A 27,880-nucleotide genomic window follows, 5' to 3' on the forward strand; every position below is an offset into this window, starting at 1 on the left:
TTGACTTATGAATCTTGTGAAATAGAACCTGGACCCACAAATAGATATCACCCAAAGTGATCCATAACAAGATTAATATAAAAATGGTAACTCTGAGGATAGACCTACAGGTAGGCTGTCCATGTGTTTTGGAGTAATGCCAGTTCTCTGTATTTCCTTCAGTGACTACAATGATGGAAATTTGAAGCTCGTTCCCATTTCTAATTATTTGTAAAATTAGGGGAAAATTATAAAAAAAAGTTGGGATTTGTGATGCAGAAAATGTTGAAAATTGTATCGTATGTTTCTTGCCACAATAATAATACAGTACAGTTATACCCCGCTTAACGCAGTCAATTGAACCCACAAGGTACCGCGTTAAGTGAACAACAACATATGGGATTAATTCCAATAGAGACTGGCCCGACCCCCAAACTCCACTTTTTGATGACACACAACTATGTTGTAGTAAAAATATTATCTTAAATTTATGATGGTATGCACACAATTAATAATTAAGAGAAATATCAATAATATTAGGTTTTTTAACACTTACATTAGTAGAAAAGATGGCTGGGGATGGGGGGTTGGTTCCGAGGCAGAGGGCAGATTATTGGCCCTCACCTGTATCACTATCCACCACAGGCTTGCAGGGCCTCTTTGTCAAACCCCTCAAAGTCCATATCCTCACTATAATTATCACTGACTTGGACCGGCTGTGGAACTTGGTAATGTTTTGACGACTGGGCGACCTTGTGCGCATCGTGCCCACGCCGCTTCCCGCGTATATGAGTAGATGAACCGCGTTAAGTGAAAGTTCGGTTCTGGCGAGGCACCGCGTATATGAGAAACCGCGTTAAGCAGGGTACAACTGTATTTCCAATAATGTGATATTCATCTTCGTGGTAAAAAAATATTGGTTGACAAGTGAACCCAACATCTGTAAATTTTTTTTATTGTATAAGCTTGTACATGTAACATTGGCACAGGTGAACACTGCACACCAGTTGCCACCTTGAACAAGTGGCAATTTAAACTGCTTGCATGACCCCTTTACCCTGTAGCCTAATCTACTTACTCAAAACTGCCAACCTCTGTCTATCCACACTCGTGTTTTATTACAGAAACTCTAAACTGCAAATGAGGTTAAAAGTATGAATAGAAAACTTGAGTAAGTAACCTATGAATAATTCAGAGTTCTGTTGGTGAATCAACTCTTGCTTTATGACCAAATAATACCTATGATGACCAAAAAAGATCATTTGTTTGCATGTGGGCACCATAGAAAAATAGCTTGCATACTTACTGAAATGCTAATTAACTAATAAAAATGGTTTGCAGTCTCCTTATCGAAGATCATGTAATAAGGTACCAGGTCATTTTAATGAAGAATCAAGTTTAGTCAAAATTAGATAATACTCTGGCACAAGACTTAGCAATCAGCACTGTTGATTCATTTAATTTTTTAAGATAAATACTGTACACTGTCCAGATAACTTGGACAACAATGTGGAAGAGGAGATAATGTCAACTTTGCACATGAAATAAAAAATAAACAAAAAAGCTGATGGTGTACATTCCATGTATGAACAGCCCACAATAAAGTTATTCTTTCCCTAATGAAAATTTAATCTTTTGTTTTAAGTAAACAATAATTTTCCCAATTCATGACCTGAATGTCACAAATACAGGAATAATTATTAAATGTTGCATTCTTTCTGCTAAAGTATAACACCATTTTTAAGTGAGAACTGATCAAGTACTGACCATTATACAATACAGTACAGTACTACTGTATACACAAACTACATTGCCACTTTATTTAACAAATGCACCAATTAAGTTCATACTGATCAAATATTGATCATAGGATAACTTATTTACACATATTAAAAAAAAAATTAATGTCGATGTATAAAACTTTTGTCAACATATGCACCAACTTCTGTATCAGCATAAACCTTGTTTTCAAAATTTACAACTTGTATTCTCCTTTACCCAGAATAACCTACAAAATTTATCAATATGGGAAAGCTGTGTACTTATTAATTGCACCATGTGAATGCACATTTAATATGCATAGCTAAATGCCATATACAAATATTACATTGCTAGTACAGTAATGACATATTTATGTTGAGTTCAGAAAACATGACAGCACCTGCTTCTGAAAGCTAATTTCTTAGTAGTATACTTAGGCATATTTGAAGTACCAAAACTGTAATACTGAATTAAAATACTGTAATGTATAAATTGGAGTCATTATTTTAGATATGCCGACGAGTAAAATCCGACACAACTGGGGGTCACAATGAGAGGAAGTCCATTATATTGAAGTTCTACCAAGGTCATCCTCCATGGCTGATGGCTTACGTATGTACACTATATATGAAACAAACTTTTTTTTTTTTTTTATATAATATTTGTGCTTTAGTGGTGAAATACTGTATGGGGAGTGGCAGCTGAGTGGATATAGATTGCCTCCCATACTGAGGGTTGATGGTTTATGCCCAGGGCAATGCCATTTAACTGTGACTAAGTAAGGGAAAATCAGTCAAGTGTCGCAATGAAGGCTCAGTACTGTGCCACATTTGCACTGCCTCTAACTGGCCGTCAGGTCTGTGGGATCCACTTTCACAAGGGTGAAGTAAGTTACTGATTTACTACATAACAAATGGCTAAACACCACTTCTGCAATACAGTACTTTAAATTTCCAAACAGAAACGGTGTAATGAGTGTGCAGCCAGTATGATGTACCTGATGTCATTAATTTCATTTTTGTTTTAGGCTATGAATTAAACTAATAATTTTTTGCTTGGGAATTATCACTATAAAACATTGAGAAATGCTTTACAGAATGCTAGTTATTAAGAATAAAGATAAATTACACTTGTATATAATCATGGACCCGTGTTATTCTTACTGGAGGACAGTACATTTATGACTTGTCTCGGGCCTGAACAGTAGGTAAGATGGAAAATTTATTACATCGGCATTATTATAAATCATCAAAACTCCAAAATAAATTAACGCTGCAATAACTGCCATATTTTTCTCTTGCCAGTCAAAAGTCTGTTCAGTCATGACAGGAACTTAATGCCCAGGTGTGTGCATGTGCAGTGACTGGTAAACAAAGGTGATATGAAATTGTAACAGGATGTATTACAGGAAAACATTAGTAAATAGAGCATGAACACATTTTTTTTAAAAGTAATGACATGATATGTGTACTGGATTATAGGATAAGAGGAGGTAAATGGAAGGGTTGTTTGTGCCAGCGGTGTAGGTCTACAGATCAGTTTTTCAGGTTTTGGTTTAGGATTTTTGCTCGAGGCCACAAATTTATTTTATTAATTTTCAGGTAAACTGGTTAAGTTTGGGTTCAGGTAAGGGAAGGTATGGTCCCTCCAAAAGGTATTGTTAGTTTTTCTATCTTTACAATTTGAAATGCTGAACAAAATACTTTTGATATATTTGCCAGTGCAGCAACGTATGCTGATACATGTATACCTGCTCCCCATATCAGTAACAGTATTCAAATATACAAAACATCATATATTTATGAAATATCTCCAGGAATAAAATTTTAAATTATTGGTCAGTTCTCTGCACAACAGTTTTACCAGATACTGTACTGTAATTTGATCCACATAGTTAAGTAGTAAATAATGGTGTTCAGTATATTGATACCTGCAGTTGATTGTCCCAACTGTTCTTAAACTAGTGAACTAACACTACTCACAAAACCACATCGACCCCATGGATAACGATACTTTTGGGGGGACTGTACCTCACCTCCCCTTAGTCTACTACCCAAACCACTGATTCACCATAAGTAAAGATTTCATGGGCCTTGGCCTATTTTCAGAGGCAAGGTGATCGATCTTAAAGATGCGACTCCAATCCAGTTTTGGCATCAGAACACACAATGTACAACAAGGTTATTACAGTTATACAGTCACAAAATACAAAAGAATGCATCTCACCTCTATTCTTCACTGTGAATGATGGATCTCCCATCCAAACCACTGCTTGTATAAAAGAAAGAGTAGCAGCAGTATATCTTGCCTGGATTATTTCCAAACAGCCAGTTGCTGGTTTGGTGCTTGTGTTGATAATATTGAAGACTTGTCTAGGAGGAGGGGCTGAAAATTGGGCTCCCAACATTGTCCCACCTGAAGCTTAAACACCCCACTACATATAATTTTATTTCTAATGTTAAAGCAATCTCTCTTTTGACTCGCACACTCCAGCTGCATATTATAGAGTACATGCTGTCCAACACTGATCACATTAGCTTTGCACATCCAACCTGGTCAGTCATAGAAATGTGAGTTTTTCTTGCACAGTGAAAGTTATAGAGATGAGGTCTGCATAATAGGACACAAGTAAAATAATGATTTTGAAATTTTTTTCACTGTTGATGATAATTAATCACTCCATGAATACATAGCTTGTAAATAACAGGGCTTCTGCTGTAAGTCAGGCATGGTCAAGGACTGAGCATGTCAATCAACTATACCCAGTCCTTGGTCATATACAGTACAGCCAACCTACCATTATAAAAAAAATAAAACCTGCAACTAAACCCATCACTCCTAGAATCCTGTACACTGTCATACTCCTGGAATAAAATATTTCATATTCCATTCAATGATGTCTTCCCATAAGTAGGTCCATATGTAACATGACTCCACAAGCTGGAAGACATTTTGGTTCAGTCTATCTGCAGCTCAAATCAGTGCACATATTCGTGCACTGAATAGATTCGCAATTGGAGATGTTATCTTCAATGATGGTACAGAATGGTAGTGATAATATGTAATGCAAGTGATGGATGTATTTAATATACCCGTACAGTACAGTACTCTATATTGGAAACATTGCAACTATTCATTACCCATGTTAAAGTAGGTTGCCATACTTGTGGTTGTCATTTTTTTGTTAACTTATCAGAATAATTAACAATAATTAAATAGGTAAGAGATCAGAATATTTTCAAAACATTTTTTCAACCAAAATTTGAAGGAGTATGAATTATCCAATTGCAGTACTGTACCTGTTTACCTTTTACAAACATCAAAGTCCTTCACAAACTACCAGCATAATACAATAATTTCAAAAGTAATAGACAACTGACTTCACACGATATAGGTAGTTTTACACATCAGGTCATGTATGCACACAATTTGTACTTGTAAATTATTTACAAATTACACACGTTATTTGATGTGTTTCGTCTTACAATCATGATGCTGTTACACTCACAAACAGTTCCCACTCAAAATATTTCTTTCAATACTTTTGAAAACTTAATATTAGCAATGAACTCTTGGTAATATAAAAGCCAAAAAAATAATGGCAAATTGATATCTAGAGCTGAAAGAAGATTTTGGAGTTAGATCATGAAGTGTCATCCATTGTGCACATTTAAGTTTACCTTATAAACACCATCACACCCACCTATTCTAACAGCACAATATCAGGCCTCTAAAGACCAGACTGAATGATACCAACTGTTCTCTGTGGGCTCAGGTGACCTTTATTTGCTTTCATAGCCAGTAAAAGTGATCACTGTTCATACAAGCACTGCAGTACAGTACTGTACTAGAACCCTTGTCTGATTTCTACATTTATTATAGTCTTGCTGCCAGTCTACACACCATATTGTAAAATAGATAAATCATTATACATCTGACAACACTTTCCTACCTATCTCACAATGCCCATGTCTCTATTACGTGTCTTACTCTACCTTTCTCCTCCATAAAACTGTTTTATTTTAGTTATAAACTACTGTTCCCTCAACCATTCTATTCTTGTCTTCACAATTTTAATACCCACTCTCATCCTCATTCTATAACTGGGCCCCAGTGTTTCCCACATAACCTCCATAATCTCTTCTCTGGAAGGTTAATGCTATTGAGTGAACTTTGATACCCATCATAATATAACCTTACAACTTATCCTTGTTTGTAACCTGATTGCAAACCTTTCATTATTTCTTTCTGAATACAGGTAACCAATGCATGTGTGGAGAATGGTTGTAAAAAGTTGAAGATGATTTCATTTTTTAGCGTGGACTGCATATGCTGACTTACAACAATGAAGTTCACATTATACAATCACTTTAACTCGTCCATCTCAAACAATTAAATTTTCTAATGCAATGATCATGTGCAAATATATTATTTGAACATTTCCCAGAGGTAAAACAAAGGACAGACACAGAGTGCATTACTGTATAACCAGAAGTAGGAAGCACCCTGTACTGTACTCTACAGTTGTGTAACATTTGGGTTCTAGTTCATAGGTGTTCCCTTTTCTGTTAAAGTGTAAGTCCTCTAAACTGAACCCTATACTTTTAGGTATGGGAACAGTTTCAGCTGCCCTAACGGTTACACTTAACCTTGATGGATGTGTGGGTATAATGTAGTTTAAGCTGCTGTGACTGTTAGAGGAACACAACAGACTTGCTCATGAACCTCACTTGACAATATTATACCCCAAAACAATATAAATTGTGTAGATATGGGACAAAATTAATTAAAGAAAAAATTTAAGAATTCTCTCAACTGATTGAAAATTCTCATTCTAAATAACAAGGCAGTGACAGAGTTCTTGCAGAATAGAAAAAAATATCAGTAAATACAATTGTGCATGTTAACACTGAAAAACTCCTATACAGTATATCATTCATACAATGTAAGCGTGCAGCCAAATTATTGTTGGTTGACCAATTGTTCTAGTGAATGTCCCGTCATCCCAAACTGCCAGCAGATTTATTATACAGTACTCCAATAAAACAACAATGTATCCAATGAAAAATTGCACAGCATTCAAACTATTAGAATGTCAAATACAGTACAGTACATCTAAGTATCTCTACATGACAAATGGAATTTGTGTGCCAAGCAGCTGCATCTATATTGACAAGACGGCATTTACCGGGTAGTTATGAAGATACTGGTACAGTATATAAAATGAGTTTCAAATATATTACCATAATGACTAAACTGCACCTACTAGCAACATATCTTTCCTAATGGTGAAAATATCTGTAAATGTTGAAGTGATTTTCTTTATAAATGTAAATAGTACAGTAATGGTTCACCCAGGCCTCGTGTGTGCAGCAGTGATTGGTACTGTTGCCAGCCACAACCCAACTTAATCAACACCACAAATTTGAACATGATAACAAGAGGTGCTAATGGGGAACAGCGAAGAATACGCCTAAATAATTTGTTGTGATTATCACTGTTGGCGTAACAAATTCTGTGTTCTATATCTCCATAAACCCACCACATGATTATGATGAATCTGGCATCAAATATATGAAAATTAGTCGAGTTTAAGGATATGTTACAAACTTTACGATCACCTCATTATTTTGGTGTCTTCGTCAGTGTTCCCCCGAGTGCCTCATACAGTATACTGTTTTAACACACACAGTACATCTTAATAAGAGATATTTACCAGGTAGTGAGACCCAAACAACTCAGGAATGTTTACCAGTTGAATGTTGTAGTTCGTTTTTATATTTGGATTTTCGATTTAGTTTTTACGTACATATCAATTCCACTCAATCATAGTGTTGTAATTAATGAAAATACAAACGATAAACAAAGACACAAGACATTTTAGAATTATGAGACAACATCTTCCTTGTTGACTTGTATTAACGGATCTTGTTCAGTTATAACATGTGTCTACTGAATACCTACAAGGCTCAAATTAGATGCATCTCTTAATATGAAAAACGTGACAAAGAAATAGTTGACCTGTACGTGTATACTGTACTGTATAAGGAAGAGGTTGCTTGCTGCAATAAAACACAAGACTTACATGTACGGTACTAAATATGCAAAAATTAGTTGGGGCATCTATCTATCTGGCAGAGCGACCAACATGATTCCAGAATTATGCCATCTCTATTATTCAAGTAGAATGAGAGCCTTAAGAAAATGTGAACCCAGGCTATTTCCTTGTGAAGTCATGTACCACAAACACGAGAAGACATAACTACAAGCTTGCCAAGTTAGCATGCAGAACAAACAAAGCAAATAGTTCTTCAGAGAGAGGTTGGTAGGAAGGTGTATGGAACAGTCTACCAGCTCAAGTTGTGGAATAGAGAACAGTACTGGGTTTCAAAAAAGCCCTTGACAAGATTACCAATATCAATGGAGGGATCCTATACAGGCCATTGGCCTGAATGTAAAAGCTTTCACAATGTTTCAACCCACCAGGGAACTGAGCCCAAGGCCTCACAAGCATATTAATGAATACCTACTAACATACACACACACACACCATCTATTTCTTTGTATATTTTATATCAAAATACAGTATAACTAAATTGAGCCTCATACATAAGCAATATCCATGTGTCATAATTTGAATTAAATTAAAATTGTCAATTTTACCACACTGTACTACATTTCTAATAAAAAATTGAATTCATAGGCAACTGAGAGAAAGACATAATTATTCAATTAAAATGTGTGAGTTTTATAAAAAGATTTCTTAGATGTAGGCTGTATTGTTCTAGTCAGCATAAATTACTGCATCAATATACAATTTTCATGAATGAACCATTATGCCTCAAGCTTAGAAACATTTTTATCTTGGGAGGAGACCAACTGTAAACTGGATAGTCACACTGAAGGACACTCACATCTACAAGATGAATACCTTCATTAAAGGTCCAACTGCACACAGGGTCAATACTTCATCTTATTGTGTTGATCATGACAATCTTCTTTGTAACAATGTATTAACTGGATGAGTTGAAGATGTTGATCACTATTAAACAGTGATTTTGATATACATACAGTACGCATAGGTTAATGATATGATCTGCTGCTTATTGAAGGTTCCTCTTTTGTTTTGCAGTGAAGCTAACAAGGATATGATGTTATCCTGCACAAACACGTATACTGTAGTTTCAACCAGAACTCTGAAAATTAATGACATGATATCTTCATGTCAAGAAAAACCTTAATACCAATCCAAATATACATCACCAGCTCACTGTTTTGTTTACCAACCACCCAAATAAACATATTCACTTGCCTTAGTCTAATAATAATATACGTATGGCTATACCAGCAGCTCAATCCATCAGCCTCAGTGAGTTTCTTAAGACCTATTTTTGGGCTGGTGGAACATTTTCTAGAACCCAAGAACTACGGTGAGGTTCATCCCTCACTTCATCGTTCATAGAGGTACTGAGTGGTGAGGAGGCCTCGTCAGAAGGCTGGGCACTGTGGTCTCGACTGGAAGGTAAAAAGTCCTCTGGGGAGTAGGGAGTGTCCCGCAGAGGTGCATAACCTGGCGTGAGGTCTTCTGGAGACGACTGGTCGGAGGAAGAGTCACGATGGAGGGCCAGTGTGTGGGGAGGCTGGAGCTGTCTGATTCCAGGATGAAGTGAGTCTAACTCTAATCCACTTAAAGACTGAGTGATGCCAGAACACTGCTCTTCACTCTGATCTTGCTGTGCAGCTTTGGAGTCTGACGTTGTTGTCTCTGATGTGAGTTGTGAAGCACTTACATAGTTTTGTAAAAATGTTGGCCATGAATGGATGGATGATGTTAGGGGAAGAGGAGGATCAAGAACAGGAGTGCTGAGGGGGGTGCATATGGAATTTGAAGCTTCGGCTAATTCTTCATCCAGCATTAATCCCGCAATAGCTTCATCACTAAGCATTTCGATGCTGAAATACATGTACTGTCATTAGTTATGCTTGAGATAAAACTATGAGGGAGAAATGCAGTTTCTTCCAAGAAAACAAACTACAGTACCTATAATACAGTATATGTCAATATGTGTGCACCAGGATTTAATTAACCAATAGTACTGTTTGTGTTATATTGCCATGATTATGATTAGAACGAAAAATGCATTTCTGGTGAAAGTAAACAGAACCATAGTACTAAGACTATAAAGTTATAGAGATTCATAACGACAAAAAAATTATGTTTGGAGGTGAACACAAACATATGCATCATCATGAATATTTTGACCAAATACATTCAAAGTCTCACAATAAGACTGTCAAAACATTAGAACTAAATACGTTGCATGATAGTGCTGATAGTGGCACAAGTAACCATCACCTATCATGTCATTACCTGGCTAGACTCTCTGTGTCAGAGACAATGGAATCCCGGTCCTCAACCGTGAGATATTGCGTTGCTGGTGACAGTGCAGGGCTGCCTAGGCCGACAACCTGTGTTATGAGAGTACAGAAATAATAAAGCACAACTAAACTGTCCTAAAGAATGAAGCATCATACCCACATAAATACCTTGTTAACACTGGAATAGATGATATAACTCAATAACTGAATGGGTAGATCACTATTGCTCTTTTGACTTTGAAACAACCGCATTTTTGCCAAATTGGGATATATATCTCATTCCAGTTCTCTTTCATTCCCATCTTCCATTCCTCCTGTTTTTCTTATGAATCTGCTCACCTCTTCTCCTTGTTAATCTCCCCCTCTAATTAGTGTCTCATATTCTGCCTTTCACCCACTTTCCCTTTTATATACTATATAAAATGCCAGGGGTTGTGCTAGGCCCCAACATACATACCTGCCAGCCAGTTAAGTCTGTGCTGGTTGCTGCCCCATCCACTTCCTCCACTACAACATCCCCAGCCTCCATCACCAAGCTGCTATCCTTTGGTGTCTCCCTCACTAAGCTGCTGTCCTCTGCTGTATCCATCACCATGATGCTGTTCTCCTCTGCTTGACGTGCAGCACTCACAGCTGAGCCTCTAGCTCCATCAACAAAGTGAGTCATAACAACAGAAGATGTAGTAGCAGTGGTTTGGGCTATGGTGGTTGGTAGACTAGCAGTGGTTGAGGCTAAGGTGGCTAGTAGACTAGCAGTGGTTGGGGCTATGGTGGCTGGTAGACTAGTAGTGATTGGGGCTATGGTGGCTGGTAGACTAGAGGCACCAGAGTAGCTGGTTGAAGATGCCTTAGCAGCTGCAGTTTGCTGTGAAGGGACAGTCCAAAGATGATATATAAACATACAGTTCTTCTTAAATAATTGTGGGGGATACACCACAACAGTAGCCATCAAAATTTGGCTGTCAATTTAAACTTGATTGAGTGTGTGTGTGTGTGCATGCTATGCTTAAACCAAAAAAAAAAACAATTACCATACCAACATTTCCTAAAATGCAACACTGACAGGCATAAAGACACACAAATACAACAATGAGTGGAAGTTGATAAGTTCAAATGAAAAAGAATGGATTGAGTTCAGTGAGTTCCATTATTAGAGGTAGTGAGGATGAATACATGACTTATAAGGTTGTTCTTACTTTGCTAGATGGCCTTTAATTACCACGACAGTGGTGATGTTGAAATTTTCAGTTCATCACACTGTTGAGTCGGTACAGTAACTTATCACCGAGAGGAAAAAAAAATGGTTTGTGACTTCCATCTCATGCTTCAAACCTTCCCAGTCAACTATAGTTAATGATTCACAATCTCTCTGTACTAAGCAAAGGCTGTACAGGGGGTGAAGGGGAAGGTCACATCTTAGTCCACTCCCCAGCTATAAATTGGGATTTCATAAGACCAGTCCATTTCTTGTTTCTCACACAGATCAGAAGAGACCTATGTAGCCTGGGAAGAGTGTTAAGTCTTCTATTTGTTCTGATTCTTGGTAAAAATAAATTGAAGAGCATGTGCTTGGTCCAAGACCTATTCTATAAAATTGGTATTTTACTGTAAAATAAATATTATCAAGTTATCAGGCTATTTATTCAATCAGACAACAATTACTGATGTTTTGACTCACTAGAAACTTCTGGAACACCAACTTACCCATTTAACTCACTGTTAGGAACCCTCAACTTCTGAACTGATTTTACTTATTATTTTCTTATTTAAAACATTCATGCAACATTTTCAATATTTTTTTATTTAAGAAGTAGACCAAACATTCAACCGAGTTTGTGAGAGTGTAAGTGAATACAAAACTTGACGTAGTCTACTAAAAGGCCTGGCCAGGGTAACAGATGGGTGACCGAGGACCAAGGAAACTGCAAAATCCTCAAAACCTGTCTTGTGTTTGTCCCAAGGGTCCCAGATACGAAGTCTATCCTTTTACTATTCACTATTCCTCATCCTTAAAACACAATTGTCTTGCAACACTCAGGAAGTTATTATATCTATAGCTGAAATATCTTTAGCTTGTATCAATGTTCCCATCCCTGTTCTGCTTTCCACACTTTTCCCCATTATTTTCCTCTTTAGTTCAATGTTTCTATTTCCCTTGATCCACCCCATGTGACAGTGGTAGAGGAGGAAACAAGATAGAGAGAGATACACAAAATCCTCTCAGTACATTTGCCTGATGGGTCTATTCAACTAACAGATCAAGATTTTAAGCTCTAACTTTCTTTCTTATCTTATATGGAAGAACAATTCAACTCCTTGTTAAAATTTCCAAGAGAACTTCAACAATGTGTTACTATCAGTTTAATTATTCCAACTGCTACCAGTAATTTAGATTATGCAATTTTATATTTCAATTTATATTAGTTAGGAATTTTTGCCAAACTGCAGAGACTGTTGGTGTTTAGATTGCATCTACCAAAAGAACAGCAAGTCTAAATGCCAGTATCTCACCACAGTTGCCATAATGGGAGCTGCCACAGGTCCTAATTTTCCTGGTAAAGATTTAAACTCCTGAGTATTGGCCTCTAGTGTTGACTCAGCATAGTGCAGGGGGTGCGCAGCAAGAGGGAGCCCCCCGTCTATAGTTTGCAGTGGAGGTAAAGGAGATTCTGCCCCGACCCCAATGCCCCGCACTCCCAGGTCTAGCTGAGATTGGCGATTCTGGAAAATAACAAATGGCTTAATTCTCTCTTGTCTTCTCTTAGAAAAGAAAGTTAAGAGGAAGGATAGTGATAGATGATCAGTTGTCTTGGGGAACTCTGCTTCTACTGTCATGGACATTTCTTTGTACAGTATTTACATATTACACTAATCTATTCCAGGAATTGTACTTATAAAATATTTTCCATTAGTCGACAGTCTCACAACCTATGAGCCAGTTAACAAGATACAAAGACGGTAAATAAACATTTGTATCAATTTACTTTTTATTGTTCTAAATATATTTAAATACAAGTCACAGGAAAATTGTTGTTTGTATGGAGAAAAAATATCTTGTTCAGTTGCTAAATAGAAAGGAAGGGAATGTGAGGTAGAGTGTTGGGCAGGTGGAGTCATTTTCTTACTATCACATACAAGCTTTGAATAAGTTGTTCTCTCGGCTGACAGTGGGCAGGTTATATGTAAACACCTAAAAGTGTGTCTTGTATCAGAAGATCTTTGAGTAATGATACAGAACAGATATATAAATGTTCATTTTTTCTGGCCTCAATCTGTTACTCATGAAACTGTACTTGCTGTAATACAAGATCTGCTTTATAATACAGGTTTTATTTCAAGTTGATATTCATGTTATAGTAAACTGTTTTATAATGGTACTGTACTAGTATACAGGGTGTGATTACTGACCCATCACAATGTGGAGCTGTCACATCTGTTAAAGAGGTGGAATGGGTTGTGACCAGGATGAAAGGTGGAAACCAACTGGTGTTTGTAGCACTAGTAGGGTATTGTTTAGTAGCAGTGGTGATAATATCAATAAAGAGGCTCAATTTGTCCAGTACACATATGCCATTCCTTCTTACTGGCAAGGGATCTTTGTTATCCCCAGCTATCAAGAGTAAAGGGAATGACAGGACTGCAGCACCTTGTAAGATTAATTTGCTGCACATTCTGGCTTGCACAGTCAGTGCTCATCTGCTGCTGCCATGAATCTGAGATGATCAACTTTCAACTCATCCTGGGGGGGGGTCTTGTCTCACAGCTATGATTTCCAGCAAAAGCTGCTTGACATTCAAGTATAACATTAACAGACTTGTAGCAAAGTATTTCCTCTGAGAAATCCTGTTAAATCATAAAATCCTTGAATAAACTTGTTTTTAGACAATGAGAGAAACATCAAGCTTAGTGGGAGGCAGACAGACTTCTCCAAAGGTTGGTTTGGATTATTCTCTTAATTAAGTTTCAATTTGCTCTAATTATTTACACAGTTTCTACACCTTGGACTCTCACCGTTGGCAGGAACTTGGCATGTATAGTACAGGCTTTTAAATGTATCTGAACACAAGCCAATGCTGGTCTAGCCTTAACCTAAAGAGAGTTCATATGTGGGTGCTTTTATGAATTCCTAACTCTTGCTCCAAAGAAGTTAGAACTGACAGTTTTCTGTTGTGAAGCTTTCTATTGGTTGCATGGAGTGTGAGCTACCAAATGACTCACAATGGTTGATGAGAATCATGCAATGACCATTTCAAAAAAGTAAATTACTCTTATCACTTATCAGCCTTCTAGCAATTCGAGCAGTCAGTCATTGTTATTCTGTTATGACATTCATTCTCCAGTGCTAGTACAGGAAGAAACTGGAATACCCAGGGAAAACTTGCAATGTTTGTTATGGTCATAATAGATAACACCCTCACTTCTCACCCAGGCTGGGGACTGAACCCAAGATACTGTACAGTGCTGAGAAGCATGTGCATCACATACGGTTATTCTATAAGGATCTTCCTTAAAAGGTCACTCAGCCATGACATGTGATACCTTATCTGACTTGAAGAGTTACCACCACACATTATGCTGCATTAAGTCACTGAGTATACCATCAGTCTTTCATATTCAAAATATAAGCTGGACAAAACATCTTTGGCCACTTGAGGGACTGACAAGCCACCACATACAATTCACCGACAAATGTTTTGAACACTACTGAAGCATGTCCAAGAAGAAAAAAAAAAAAAAAAAAAAAAAAGTGTACAGTATAATGAACAGTGTGAGATGATGCATAGAAAGGTCATCCATCCTCCATACAGGGAGAGAGAGAGAAAAAAAGATAAATGTAAATACCTACTCCACAAGGCCGCCTCTGTTCTCATGTTCAACAGCATCATGCATACCAAGTATCAGAAGACATTTAAAGATCATGTAAAAATTATACTTTTATTTTATCATACTGTAATTAAATTTTTTGTGAAGACAAAGCAAATTACTTTTATGATCACTAAATATTATCCAATTGGATTAAAATTTTTACTATTAATTCATACCTTGAATAAGAATACAGGCAACCTTGTGAAGAAGACAAAATCCAAACTTTAATTTCTTGCCTTGCTTTACTATACAACACACTTGATCTTCAATACCAACACAGATAAACATAAAAAATATAAATGACTTAAGTTCAACATCTTTGGTTACTATAGAGTCTTTCTCACCAAATTCTGAATGACCCAACTTGTGGTGAGAGTCAACTTACCCGATGAATCTCATCAGAGATGGTCTCCAGGTTGGAGAGAGCCTGAGCATAAGTCACTTTAGCTCTGGCCACGCTCTCCTCTAGCTGTCGCACCTGTTGTTTCTGGGCTTCGAGCTGCTGGTTCACTGCTGACTTCAGTTCAAAATATGGCCTGTAAGCAGTAACCATACTCTTAGTCTTAATGATAACTACATGATATATTCAATATTTGAAAAGTACTGGTGCTCTAATTTAGATATCAGGACATACTCTGACAAAACCCTATACTGTACTATACAGTAATCAAATTGTCAAGAACTAGTGTTAACAAAACTGATCACCTGAGCACTAAGACCCTATAACTTAATGAGAGGATAAACTGCCCCAGTACAACTCTCTAAACATAATAATATTAATTGTTGCTAGACCTTATCTTAAATCACCTTATGCAGAAAAACCTTTATGCCATTTTCAACCATGTAATGAGAGCTCCCAGGCATGAAAGATCTCTACATGAGGGCCCTCACTGGCAAAGACAGGGTGCTGGGGCACATACTACAGATTTGTAGATCCCCATTTAAATCAGTTTGGGGAACTGAGCCAAGGGTAATTCCATCACTGATGAATGGACCTGATAGTGCACTTGTTTTACTGCCATGTGCCCAAGGGCTACTGTACAGTACAAGAAGGAAACTCAATCCTCCATTCCAGTTGGGTTCTAACACTGGGACCCTTTGCTTGCCAAAATGCGATATCACTGAGCTATGGGGTCACAGAGGAGATCAACTGCTTGTGTTATTTTTAAAGGTAACAACCTGATTCTCTGGGTAGGATACTGAACACTTCTTGGGCTCTCAGAATTATCAATATAAAAAATATATAAAAAATCTCACAATAAAATAATTGTTCTTAAATTGGTCAGACATCTCGCCATTAGCTTAAATCTTCTATATTTCACAACACAAAAATTTTGGGTGGAACAAGACTGACTCAGTATGGTGCAATGTTCACTAGCAATAGATGAGAGGTCTAGTGAGCACAAGTTATGTGCATGATATGGTAGATACTTGGTCTACTTGTATGCCAGTATACTGTACTTATTTCAGTAGAGCACCAAGTACAGTACTGTAATGTACCCAGCCTAGTGATGTACTGAGTTCCCATGTATACTGTATACAATATGGTTCTTACACCAGTTTAATCCAAACCCAATCTCTAGATGATGTTTTGTCATAACCAACACATTTTCAAAAATGTAATTAAAGAGGAAGTCTGTCTGAATGATCAATCATGTTGTCATTTCAACTGTCAAAAATGAGAGCTTAAATACTGTCTAAAATGAATTAATAAAAAATTGAATTTTAGTTCTTAATCTTAAATGATATAAGACATAAATAGCCTTTAACAGCATAAATTGGGAGCAACAACAAATAACATATTGGCAACTGTTTATGGTAAAAAAGGATTTTGCTATATAAAGCTTGGAGACAGAGCTGAGACAGGAGCTGTCTTGAAAGCTTGGAGGCAACAGGTTGAACTTGTAGGTTTATCCCATAAGCTGAAGAACAACGTGATCACTGCAGAAGTATTTAGGATCACTCCAACATGGTCAACTATAATTTAGGTACATATTTATCGAAGGAAAAACTCACAAAAAATCATTCCTAATAATGAACAATTAGGTGTTATTTCAGAGGCCCAAAGGAGGCACAATAAAGACATATATAGTGTGTCTATGGACTAATAAATCAGTTTCATGCTATCACTGAACCCATAAACCTATCTTTAAATGTATGTGAAAGTTATGTATGTTTAAGGGTCACTTCAGGGACTAAAAGTTGACATGAACTTGATTTTTAAACCCACACACATAATAAATATCTTTACACACACACACACATGAACAGACTGGCTTCAGAAATATTAATGTGTCCCTTAGAACCCCAGAAATGATCAGTTATTGATCACTAACTCTAGTGCAAGGTGTCATCTACAAGCAAGTTAACATATGGTAATAAATATGACAGCCAAATATAGAATTAAAACAAAATATCCACTTAAAAAACACACACAATCTTTTGAAAGGTTTTAACATAACAAAACACTAAAGCAGCTAAGCCAGGGCCAAACTGTGGCTGTTCCTCCAACTGATATTCATAAATCACATTTCTGAGACAATGTTAACCAGATGACTTAGTTCTCTCCAAGCCTTTGGTTACTCAGTGTTAATTATGTATTTAAGTTGACAAAAATTTTTGACCGGTGTACAAATATAACACAGCTAACACTTTGGTTAATGTGGGTCACTGTCTTCCACACACACTGGGTCTTGACTAAGTGGTCCTCATATTTAATTCTGTCTGATCATAATGTCTCAGATGGACTCAGGATGTGTCAACTTATATTCAACATATCAATCTTGTATGACTGGCTTTAGCCAATTGAACAACACTTTACAATTTACAATTGCAATACTGTACTGCACTTTAATGTTCTTTTTAAATGGCAATCAAGTTTAAATACTATGTACTAGTTATGAGGTGACTTTGATTACATGGAGGGTCTGAGCCTGGGGTGTGGCCCCAGTGTAGCTAGCTGACTGAGGACCTACTTGCAGCAGCAGCTGGTGAGGAGCTACTTACAGCAGCTGCAGCTGGTGCATCCTCACAAGGTTATTCATTTGCAACAGGCTGCGACGTGCATTCAAACTTGGGAGAGAAACAAAAGTGAAAAAATAAACAGCAGTCAAGATGCAGGCAGGAAAGTTCTCACCTACATAAGGAGGGGAAAAAAGCTTTTAATGAAATTTTTGACTAAAAGTTGATAAAAAAATCATACAACAACATCAAGACATAAGTTGGTCTGGCAGTTTCATTACCAGAGATGGCAGGACCTACGTGGTACAACAACATTCAAGACAGGAGTAGGGCAAGCCACTCAACTATTAAACACTGTCTACCTAAACATCTAAACATAAAAATAATCAATATTTAAAGGGTATTCTAATGAGCTAGAGGCTGCCTACCCAAAAGTAACTTCCTTCTAGCTTACAAACACAAGAAGTTATAACCAATATAAAACACACACACAGTCAGCACTATGTCTCCTGGATCTCAGCACACACACAGCATATCTGTTATTACTGATCTTAAACATCTAAAGTCTTTAAGCATGTACAAAAGTTAGTAATTGTACAAGTTCATTAACAATAAAAAATTATAAGAGATAGAGACCATGTGTTATAACTGTGCTTGAAGTCAAAAAGGAATAAACGTTCATGATTTTTACCTACTCTCACACACACAGACAAGACAGGCAGACACACGCTTTCACTCTCTCTCAGCGATTTAACTTACAGAATTCTCTGATGGTTGACGATACACTCTGTAAGCTAATGACCAGGCAGTATAGGCATCAATTACTGTAGTTATCTTGACATATTGGACTACCCAAGTGCCTTAATTACAACAACTGACAACAAAGCAACCACACATAATTAAGCAAGTCAAAGAAAATAAATTGAAGAAACAAATCAGATAATGATGATATCATCTTACTGGGGGAACTGGTCATAGTATTCTAAGAGATGAGACAATGCATTCAAGGGATTATATCACTGCATTTAAGGGCAATGGATTTAGTCAATGTATTTAAAGGCAATGGATTACGTTATGCCTTTCAGAACTAAGTCATTGCCCTCAAGGAGTTCAGATACTTTTGGGGCAATTCAATGTATACTCAGAGAGCTAAACAAATAAGTCAGCTAAAGAAAAGTTGGCCAAGTGATTTTTAAGTTATCAGATCAAATGAGGTTGATGTTCCAGGAAACTGTACCAAGGACCAGCCAAAACCAGAGTCACATTATAGTCGTATATCATCAGGTGGCTGGTATTTTGCACATGTTGACAAACCCTGATTATTTTTTCTTATTTTCTTCTCAGATGCTTCATTCCCTCGAGTAATACCTGGTCCAGGGAACAGCCTCGTGTACTGTAGATTCTACCTCGAACTTTAAGTCGTCCTAAAATTTCCAGCACTCAGGAGATATGTTAACCTTGTTTGGTTATCACACAAGAAAGCAGTCAGCAGTTGGTTAAAAAAAAATTAGATAAGGGCTGGTCTGGCAAGCACACAAAAGCAAGAAAAAAAGGGATGAAATGAAGTTGGAGAAAAAACACAAATTGAGGAGACAGTAAAGATGACATATCATTCTTTTACAGAGAATGGGAAACTGTAAAATATAAAGTGAAGATTAGTTTGTGATGGTGCAGTGTGAACCTACTGAGCTTGGTAGGGGAATGTGGCTGGGTAAATTCTGATTGATACCTAGATCTTTTTATACACTATACCCATAAATGAAAAAAATACCTTACCTACACTGTATTATATATGAACTAAAAATATAATAAATCAAACATAGAAGACGGCTCTCATTGCAACTGCAGCTTAAATGAAACTGAGGCTGAGGGAGAGAGCGTGGATATGAGATGCAAAGCAAGAGGAAGGTGCGGGAGTGTGACAGATCTTCTAGAAAATAGACGAGCATTCACTGTACAGCTTAGACTCGTATCTTCCGTGTTCGGCAATTGGTCTCATTTTTTGGCACATACAGCACAGTATAAGTGATTCCGCATTTGAGGAGGATAACTTACTGTAAGTATGATCAAATAATCTCTTCTACCATGTACAGTATTGGCACCTTCTGTGTCTAATCAAGAGAGAGAACAATAAATACTCATGAACACCTAAACATTAAGACTTCAGTCCTTCACTCTCATCTCGGCAACCACTTTTAAACAATACATTCATGTCTTGAATAGAATACAGTACGTACATAAAATAAACATGAATACTGTACATCCACTCTTGAACATATAACAACCCAAAAATTCATCCATCAATTTTTCACATAAGAATTACCAGTAACCCTTACCTGCTGGGTAAGGATTCCGTACCCCTGCCCTAGCCCATAAACTATACATAAAAATGAAACTCGAGGAAAATGAAACATCCACTGATGGCCGTCATTCCTACAGCTGCCACTTAAGGGTTACTGTATATGAGTGAGGCCAAGATGGTGGTGAACTCTACAGAGGAGAATGACCTAGGGTGTAGCTATACATTATTAATATTAACTTGGAGCTTCATTACTTGGTAATAACTTGATCTTGGCTTAATTTTATACACATTTAAAAACACATTATCTTTTCTAAACTCTGTCTCCTCCATAGATAAAGCTCCTAAGGTTAAAAACTCTTCACAGCTTCCAATGATTCTATCTTATTTGATTCCTTTATCATGTGCACTTCTTTTACCATCATCTACTGCCAAGACAATCTATCAAAAACACTTCCCATTTTAAACTACTGTACTGTACGTAAGGTGTGATAGATGTACGAGTGCGATGAATTAATAAAAAGACAAATAATGGAATACAGTGTACTGTACATATATAAACACTTCATCAGACAAATTTACATATAAAATACATTAAAGAAACAAAATTCATGCAAAGCCTCTACTTGTGTTGTGTAACAAGGTCATTTCCATTATCTGAATACTTTACATCTAATCATTTTTATATTAAATGTTGAGATTAATGCTTTATGAGACTGAGAAATTGTCTGTCTATATATATAAGGTTGTTTACACTAACACACATGAATTGTAAACCCTTAATCTTTTTTCCTCATAAATAACTGGAGGAACAGGCAGCTCAGCTTTAAACTAGATGACAATATAGCCACCGGGTGCTTCAAAATTAAAAGAATGACTATGATATCTACAAATACCTTTATACATTATTACTTTTTTATGACAATATCAAATGGAAACTTCATCTCTTCTGCCATCATTAGTGACCAAGTTACTTGCTTTGCTCCAGAGGGCCTACCATATCTAACAAGAGGGCAGCAAGCACCACACAATATGCCTGAGACCTTGACCTCAGACCGTTTCACAAGAAAATCAATAAGCTTCTGTGTCTGGTTAACTAAGGGAAATAACCTAAAAAATATGAAAGACAATACAATGCTCACAAAAATGGTTAACTGACTGAATTACCCACACCATTAAACACTGTCACTACATTATTTTCTCCACAAAGGCAGAGTGACATAACATTATTCACTCGACAAAGACCAACAGTCATACCATTACCATTATGCACCCAGTAAAGACACACAGCACCATAACAGTATACACTCCACAAACAGTCTATGATCCATAATATTACACCTTTATGCTCTCTAACAGTAAAACCAACAACTAACATTATACTGTACAACCCCCCCCCCCAAAGACACAACAGACACCACCACACTATCACACACTCCACAGACACCACCACACTATCACACACTCCACAGACACCACCACACTATCACACACTCCACAGACACCACCACACTATCACACACTCCACACAGAGCGACACAATTACACTCTTATGATCCACAAAATGGGGACAAAATAATGCTGCACTGCCATCCCATTTCGTCATTTCAACCATACCTGTATAATTGTTGACAAGTTGGTGGGAGGTAAGAGTAAATTCAAGGAAAATCAAGAGAACCTGACATCTCTGAAGAAAGAGAGTGAGTACAGGTGAAGGAAGGAGGTGAAGTTACACGAGTTATCCAATACTGTTTACTCATGAAGCATTCAGGAGAGAGTCGGGGTAAGTTGCTCAGCACTGTAGGTAATAATTTTTTTCAGTTTTAAATTCATTACAAGGTCTGCTGTGGTGTACAAAATGCTTTTTTCTCTTTTATAATTGAGAGTAGTTGACTATTACTGTACTGTTCTGCCAAACACCTTTAAACTACACAAACATGCAAGACATTTATTTTTACTTTATGAACTTCACTATGTTTAATCTTTAGTACTGTACTACATAATTCTATTCAGGATAGGAAGGTAAAAATATCTGACAAATATTTATCATGATAAACAACTACATGCAAAGTAATAACAAATTATTACCTGGACTTTGCGATGGCTCTCTTTAGTTCCTTCTGTAAAGCCTTGACTCTGGTCTCGGCCTCGTGGTAGAGTGCTGACGTGCGCCGGTGCTCAGCAGCACTCTCTATTTTCTCACGCTCAGCATCATTCACCTGTACACAAGGTAATGGGTCTGGGTTACTGAAGTGGTACAGTACAGCTAACTTATACATTTACCCACTCCTGAGTAGGTGACGCTAAAAGGATTACTGTATATTAAGGATAACATGGAAGTACTGTACTGTACAGGTGAGAGGTGGATTAACTACAGAGGAGCTGTAAGTGATGAGTGTTAGATATAAGATGATTGAAAGCACCATCCTACCAGTCAGTCCTTCCATTAACAGTTTCTCCTTAAGTAATGCATTACATCTCACACACAACTCGCAGAACTCTTCGAAAAAGCTCGTCCAGATTTTCATATCATGCAACTGTAATTATACTGTACAATAATTACCCGTCTACAGTATAGTATATACAGTAGTGTTTAGTATTCTCTATATCCACTTACAGTATCCCTTTCTTCCAAGGATAGCAATGCACACAATGAATCTTGTATTAGCACTTAATACTTAAATCTTCAACACTTCCATCTGTATTAATAAAAAAACAGCTAAACACTGACATTTTATTCAACTCTCAAATTCTAACAAATGTTTCTGATAACTGTTCCACTAACCAATCTCCCCAGATGCCCATGTTTCTACAACTTACCCCTCATCTTCATACATACCATTATATTACAACAACATATCCATCATTTTATTTGTCAATCACTCAAATCACAACATCACATATATGCTTACCGGTACACTTTCAATATTCTGAAAATATAATGAAAAGAAAAAATATGGACCTACAAGGTAACATAAAACAAGATCAAAGAAGCAACAGCTAGAAGCATCCCTCTACATCACTGCACCTTGGAGGTGGCATGATTGAGCATCTCCTGCCAGGTGTGGTCGAAGACACAGCCTTTCTGCATCAGTCCCTCTTCTGCCAGGAACACCATTTCCCGTGCAGCAGCGTGCTGGCTCATGGCACGCTCATAACGCACAGCTGCTGCCTGCGTCTCCCTGAGTGCCTGTGGATATATTCTTAGCTGTGTCAGTCAGCCCTTTGAATACTTTTCCTGACTGAGTGACTGAAAGAACTTTCTGGCCAACCCATGCTGAGTTTAGCCCTCACTGATGCAGCCCATGTTAAATTCTTGGTCAACCTTGTGTATTATTAACTAATACATGTACTGTACTGCAAAATACTGTTCCTAATGTCTGGTCACACCTCTGTATTTATATTCATGACAATTCAAATTATAATCAAGGATTTTTTTCTCTTCATGCATACAAGGTGCTATGATACAGGGTGGCCAGACAGATGCTGATCACTCCGATATTTAGCATTCAGCAGGTAGTTGGTTACTCCGCCCCCTCAGCAAGATGACAGTCTAACCAAGAGTTGCTTTACCATCAACAAGCGCACCCAGTGGTGTACTCATTTTGTCTGACTCCTGAGAGTGCAAGGGCTGGTGCACAGGGAAGATACTCAGTTCTCAATTCCAACCAGGAGTTTAACCAAAGCCCCTTTGTTTATGGGGCAAATACTCCATCAGTGAGCTAGGAATATCAAAAGAAAATACAAAGGGTTCATATAAGACAACATAACCATATTAGAGCTCCAACTTTACAGCTGTACACTGTCTCATAAACAGTGCTGTACCTATACAACTCAAAGAATGCATGAGGCATCACTCACCGCCTTCACCAAATGGCTTAACACTAAGAGGTGCGCCATGATGGCCTCCACTCTTTCATACAGCCTGGTGGTGGTAAGACATGTCAGGAGCCAGTTACAAAGCAAATCATTGTGAACAAAGAGAACACTTATAGGGTACTTAGGCTGCTAGCTTTTCTGTGATCACCTGACAAAAGGTGAGAGATATTAAGAGCCAGCCCTCAGTCAGCTAAGGTAGATTCAGCTTAGCATTTGCAGTGAATAGAGAATATGAACATGTCCTATGTTCAAAACCCACAGCTCTGTTCTGTTGTGCAGATATTTAAATTTGCAGTTGCTGGACTTACAAAATAGGTATCAAGTTGCCATTATTTATATCAGCTTTACAAGAAACAGTTTCTCATACAGTATGTGGTTTACTTTTTACCTCCCAAATATCATTTACACAGGGCTAAGGTTCACACACACATGATGTATTGCTGGGAATTCCTTACCTCACTTCTTCATGAGCTTGCATTAAACAAATATATTATTACATTGTACAGACCATTAGTTTTGTTTAATAGAAATGTACTGGAGAAAATATTAAAATATTATATTATACAGTACTGCAAATACATTGTGATTATCAAAGGCAGTCAGGTTATTGAGTAATATTTTGTATTTTATTGTTACTGTTGGCTATATGAAATAAAAAGGCTTCAATATGTACAGCAAATAGACCCATAAGATAAGTATACTTTACTTTTCTCTGTAAAACTGTAGTAATAAGACAAATAGAATGAAAATTTTACCGCTGTGAGGCGTAAGTGTGTTAGGCTGGGAAAAGTGAGTTTGGGAGGGAGGGAGTCACCAGTAATATGCAGTCACATATATGTGAACCTTATCCCAGTACGTATAAAGAAAATTTGAATGGTAGAAAGTAAATTACATTTGAGTAATGCCAGTTTTTGTGAAGCTAGGATCAATGAAGGCGACCTGTAATTGATTCTGTAACACTGATTACTGTATTGTTAATTTTCAAGATTATAAGTAAGAAGCAAAGAGTTTATACACAACTTGTTAACAGTCTGTTTCCTGTAGCCTCAAGACTAAGCCTCACTTGTTGTGGAGATGAGATGTGATAACTATGGGAGTACAGTACAGTACACAGACACCATGATTCCTTCCTTACAGCTGGTGAAGCACCATAGTGAACACAAATTATGGCAACTGTTCCTTTGGGTTCACAGTAGAGATAAAATTATTGGTGTCATATATTGGGCCGGTGATCACCTGAGTCACAGTATGAGCTTTCCAGGTTCACTGACCCACCTGTAAGGCTTAGATACAGCTCATTAGTTATATTGCACTTGCAGGGTTAAGAGAAGTCAGATAGCAGCAAAAACTCCAGGGATGTTACACCAGATGTTAGCAGCAAGCTAAGTGTGTTTTACTAGTACAACATACAGTACAAGTGAACTGGAAATACTGCACCTGTTTTGCGTTAATACGAGCATCATAGTACGGACGAGACTGTTCCACGCACTTCCCCAGCCGCTTGGCCAGAAGGTCAATACGGTGGGTTGAGTCAGCCAGGAGCTGCCGAAATAACATACGAGCCTCCTGAAACATATTAGACATTATATGAAATTATAAATTTTTCAGCTGCACTTTTTCAACTCAAAATCTCTCCTCTTCATATCTTGGGGGAAAATCTATGAAATTTCTAACACAAATGTAAGAAAAAAACATCGCACTATACTCCTTACCTGAAAAAGGCTCCCTTTGAAAATCCAAAAGTTAAGTTTGTAAAATTCTGGCTACCAAAAATGAATCAAACCTCTCTTTATTGTTTGGAATAAATCCAAATAGTACAGTACTAATGTAAATTGGTTTGGATTTCAACTAAAAAAAAGAAGAAATTCAGTAAATTTAAGATTAAAAAAACAATTGTACTATATTAATGTTCTATTACTGACAAAAACATTGATACCTGTAGTAACTTCAGGGTTTTAGCTCATAAATCAAAGCTTGGGATAACTATTCTTCTAACTATGAATTTTTGCTGTTCAAATTCTTGTAAATCTGGGTCGACCTGTACAGTATAACACGCCATAAAAAAAAGAGAGGGGATAGAAAAGGGAATTATGATCCTACTTTGTTAAGAACATAAGACATCACTGTTGAGATATTATCTATTCATTAAAACTCCATTGGGAATTATTAGACAAGGACAAATCAGCTTGCCTGCCACCTTTTACGTGCTGTACACTACAAAATACTGTACTTAGGATCTCTCTGAAAGAAGTTTGAGAGATTTATTCCAGGAATTCTATGATAACCAGTGTAATTTATGTTTGTGGTAAAACAGTAACATCGTGAACCACTGAAAATTAAAAAAATGTTATACTTACATCAAGATCAACTTCCAACTTGTTGATGGTATCAGTGGAGGTGTTGAGTCGTTCTAGTTCAACCTGCACAGCAAAGGCACCAGATTAAATCATTGTTAATATATTGGAGTTATTAAACATCATCAAAATCTTCTATATTTCAAAATATTATTGAGGTTTGTCATAATTTCTTTAGGGTTCAGCATATATATTGTATCAATAGTGCGTGTCACATTTTGGAACTGAATCTTGGCAAATTTTTAGGAACTTTTCAACTACAGTCCGAGATATGCTAAGACTCAGTTGATTGAGAACATACCAAAGAGGGCCACCAAACTGCCTGCACTCTGGCACCTCAGGTATTCAGAGATTATAACACCTGCAGTTACCTAGCTTATATAATAGAAATGTAAGGGATAATAGATGGGCAAGGGGCGACTTAACAGAAGTTTATTAACACCCCAGAGGGCATTATACTCAGTCGAGTGTTCATACTTTGAATTAACATATACCCGCCCCACTAGTGGTCACAGACTCAGGTTGAAGAAGCCACATGTTCAGAAAATTGTCAGGGCAAAATTTTTTGGGAAAGAGTAGTGAACTCTAGAAACAATCTGCCAGTGAGTATTGTCATGGCACTGAGTGTGAGCGTATTCAAGACCAGACCTGACCAACACTAATGCAGTTATAGATACATTCTGGAGCCAGTACAGTACTTGCCATCAGTGCATAACAGAGACGTGACCGACCGCCCATGGAGCTAATAGGTCAATTAGTGGAGATGAGGATAAAAAAAGTAGTCAAAGTAAAGTGAAATGTTCTTAAGTTGAAAGTTCAAGAGTACAAGAGATATTACGAAATACATATTACAATATTATACTTAGAGTCCACATCCTCAGAACCCTGCATACAGATGAGGCACTGCCAATAGGGTACAGTATTCTGGACTAGGGTGTGTATAGTCGAGTAATTTCAGAACTATTACATCTAATTGTTTAATCTTTCACCCCTGGCAATGTCATAAGCTCAGACTTATGAACATCTACTTAATCATATTCTGATACAATTATATAAATAGGTAAATTATTGTTTAAAAGCTTCAGGTAACGGGCAGGTTCTGGATATTGGCACAACACACCCACCTGAATCCTGGGGTCCGGGGAGTCGTCCAGGTCAGTACTCAAGTTGTCAGAGTTGATCCTCTGCGAGGGCTGGTCGCTCAGGTCCACCTCCTCCATCTTGGACTACTGCGGCACCTCCCTCACCCCAGTACACCCACCGCCATTTAATCGATCTTCTCCTTTCTTACACCTGCCCGTCACAACTTGACAAGTGGTCCAGAACGGATTCCCCAATTTCGTCTGCAGAGGAGGTAGTATAAACGCCTGACCCTCGCACACCAACACTACTGCTGAAAACC

The 27,880-nt window shown here is 37.3% G+C and overlaps 1 protein-coding gene across 6 annotated transcripts; it reads right to left on the reverse strand.

Moving 5' to 3' along the window:
• Positions 1 to 918: 918 nt before the first annotated feature.
• LOC121874225 lies at positions 919 to 27,843 on the reverse strand. Of its 6 annotated transcripts, none has more exons than XM_042378276.1 (11): positions 27,603 to 27,843; positions 26,482 to 26,544; positions 25,562 to 25,666; positions 23,274 to 23,435; positions 22,334 to 22,464; positions 17,992 to 18,057; positions 15,371 to 15,521; positions 12,631 to 12,840; positions 10,577 to 10,984; positions 10,112 to 10,209; positions 919 to 9,693 (listed from the first exon to the last, which is right to left on the reverse strand). In XM_042378276.1, the coding sequence occupies exons 1-11, from the start codon at positions 27,696 to 27,698 to the stop codon at positions 9,126 to 9,128; spliced, it is 2,058 nt and encodes a 685-aa protein (XP_042234210.1). In that variant the 5' UTR covers positions 27,699 to 27,843; the 3' UTR covers positions 919 to 9,125. The 6 variants fall into 6 exon arrangements, with proteins under 6 accessions (XP_042234210.1, XP_042234209.1, XP_042234213.1 ...); XM_042378275.1 differs by having other exon boundaries at positions 25,562 to 25,690; XM_042378279.1 differs by lacking the exon at positions 23,274 to 23,435.
• Between the last annotated feature and the right edge of the window lie 37 nt (positions 27,844 to 27,880).

This window comes from Homarus americanus, unplaced genomic scaffold (genome assembly GCF_018991925.1).
Source record: "Homarus americanus isolate GMGI-L3 unplaced genomic scaffold, GMGI_Hamer_2.0 scaffold49667, whole genome shotgun sequence".
NCBI classification, from domain to species: Eukaryota; Metazoa; Arthropoda; class Malacostraca; order Decapoda; family Nephropidae; genus Homarus; species Homarus americanus.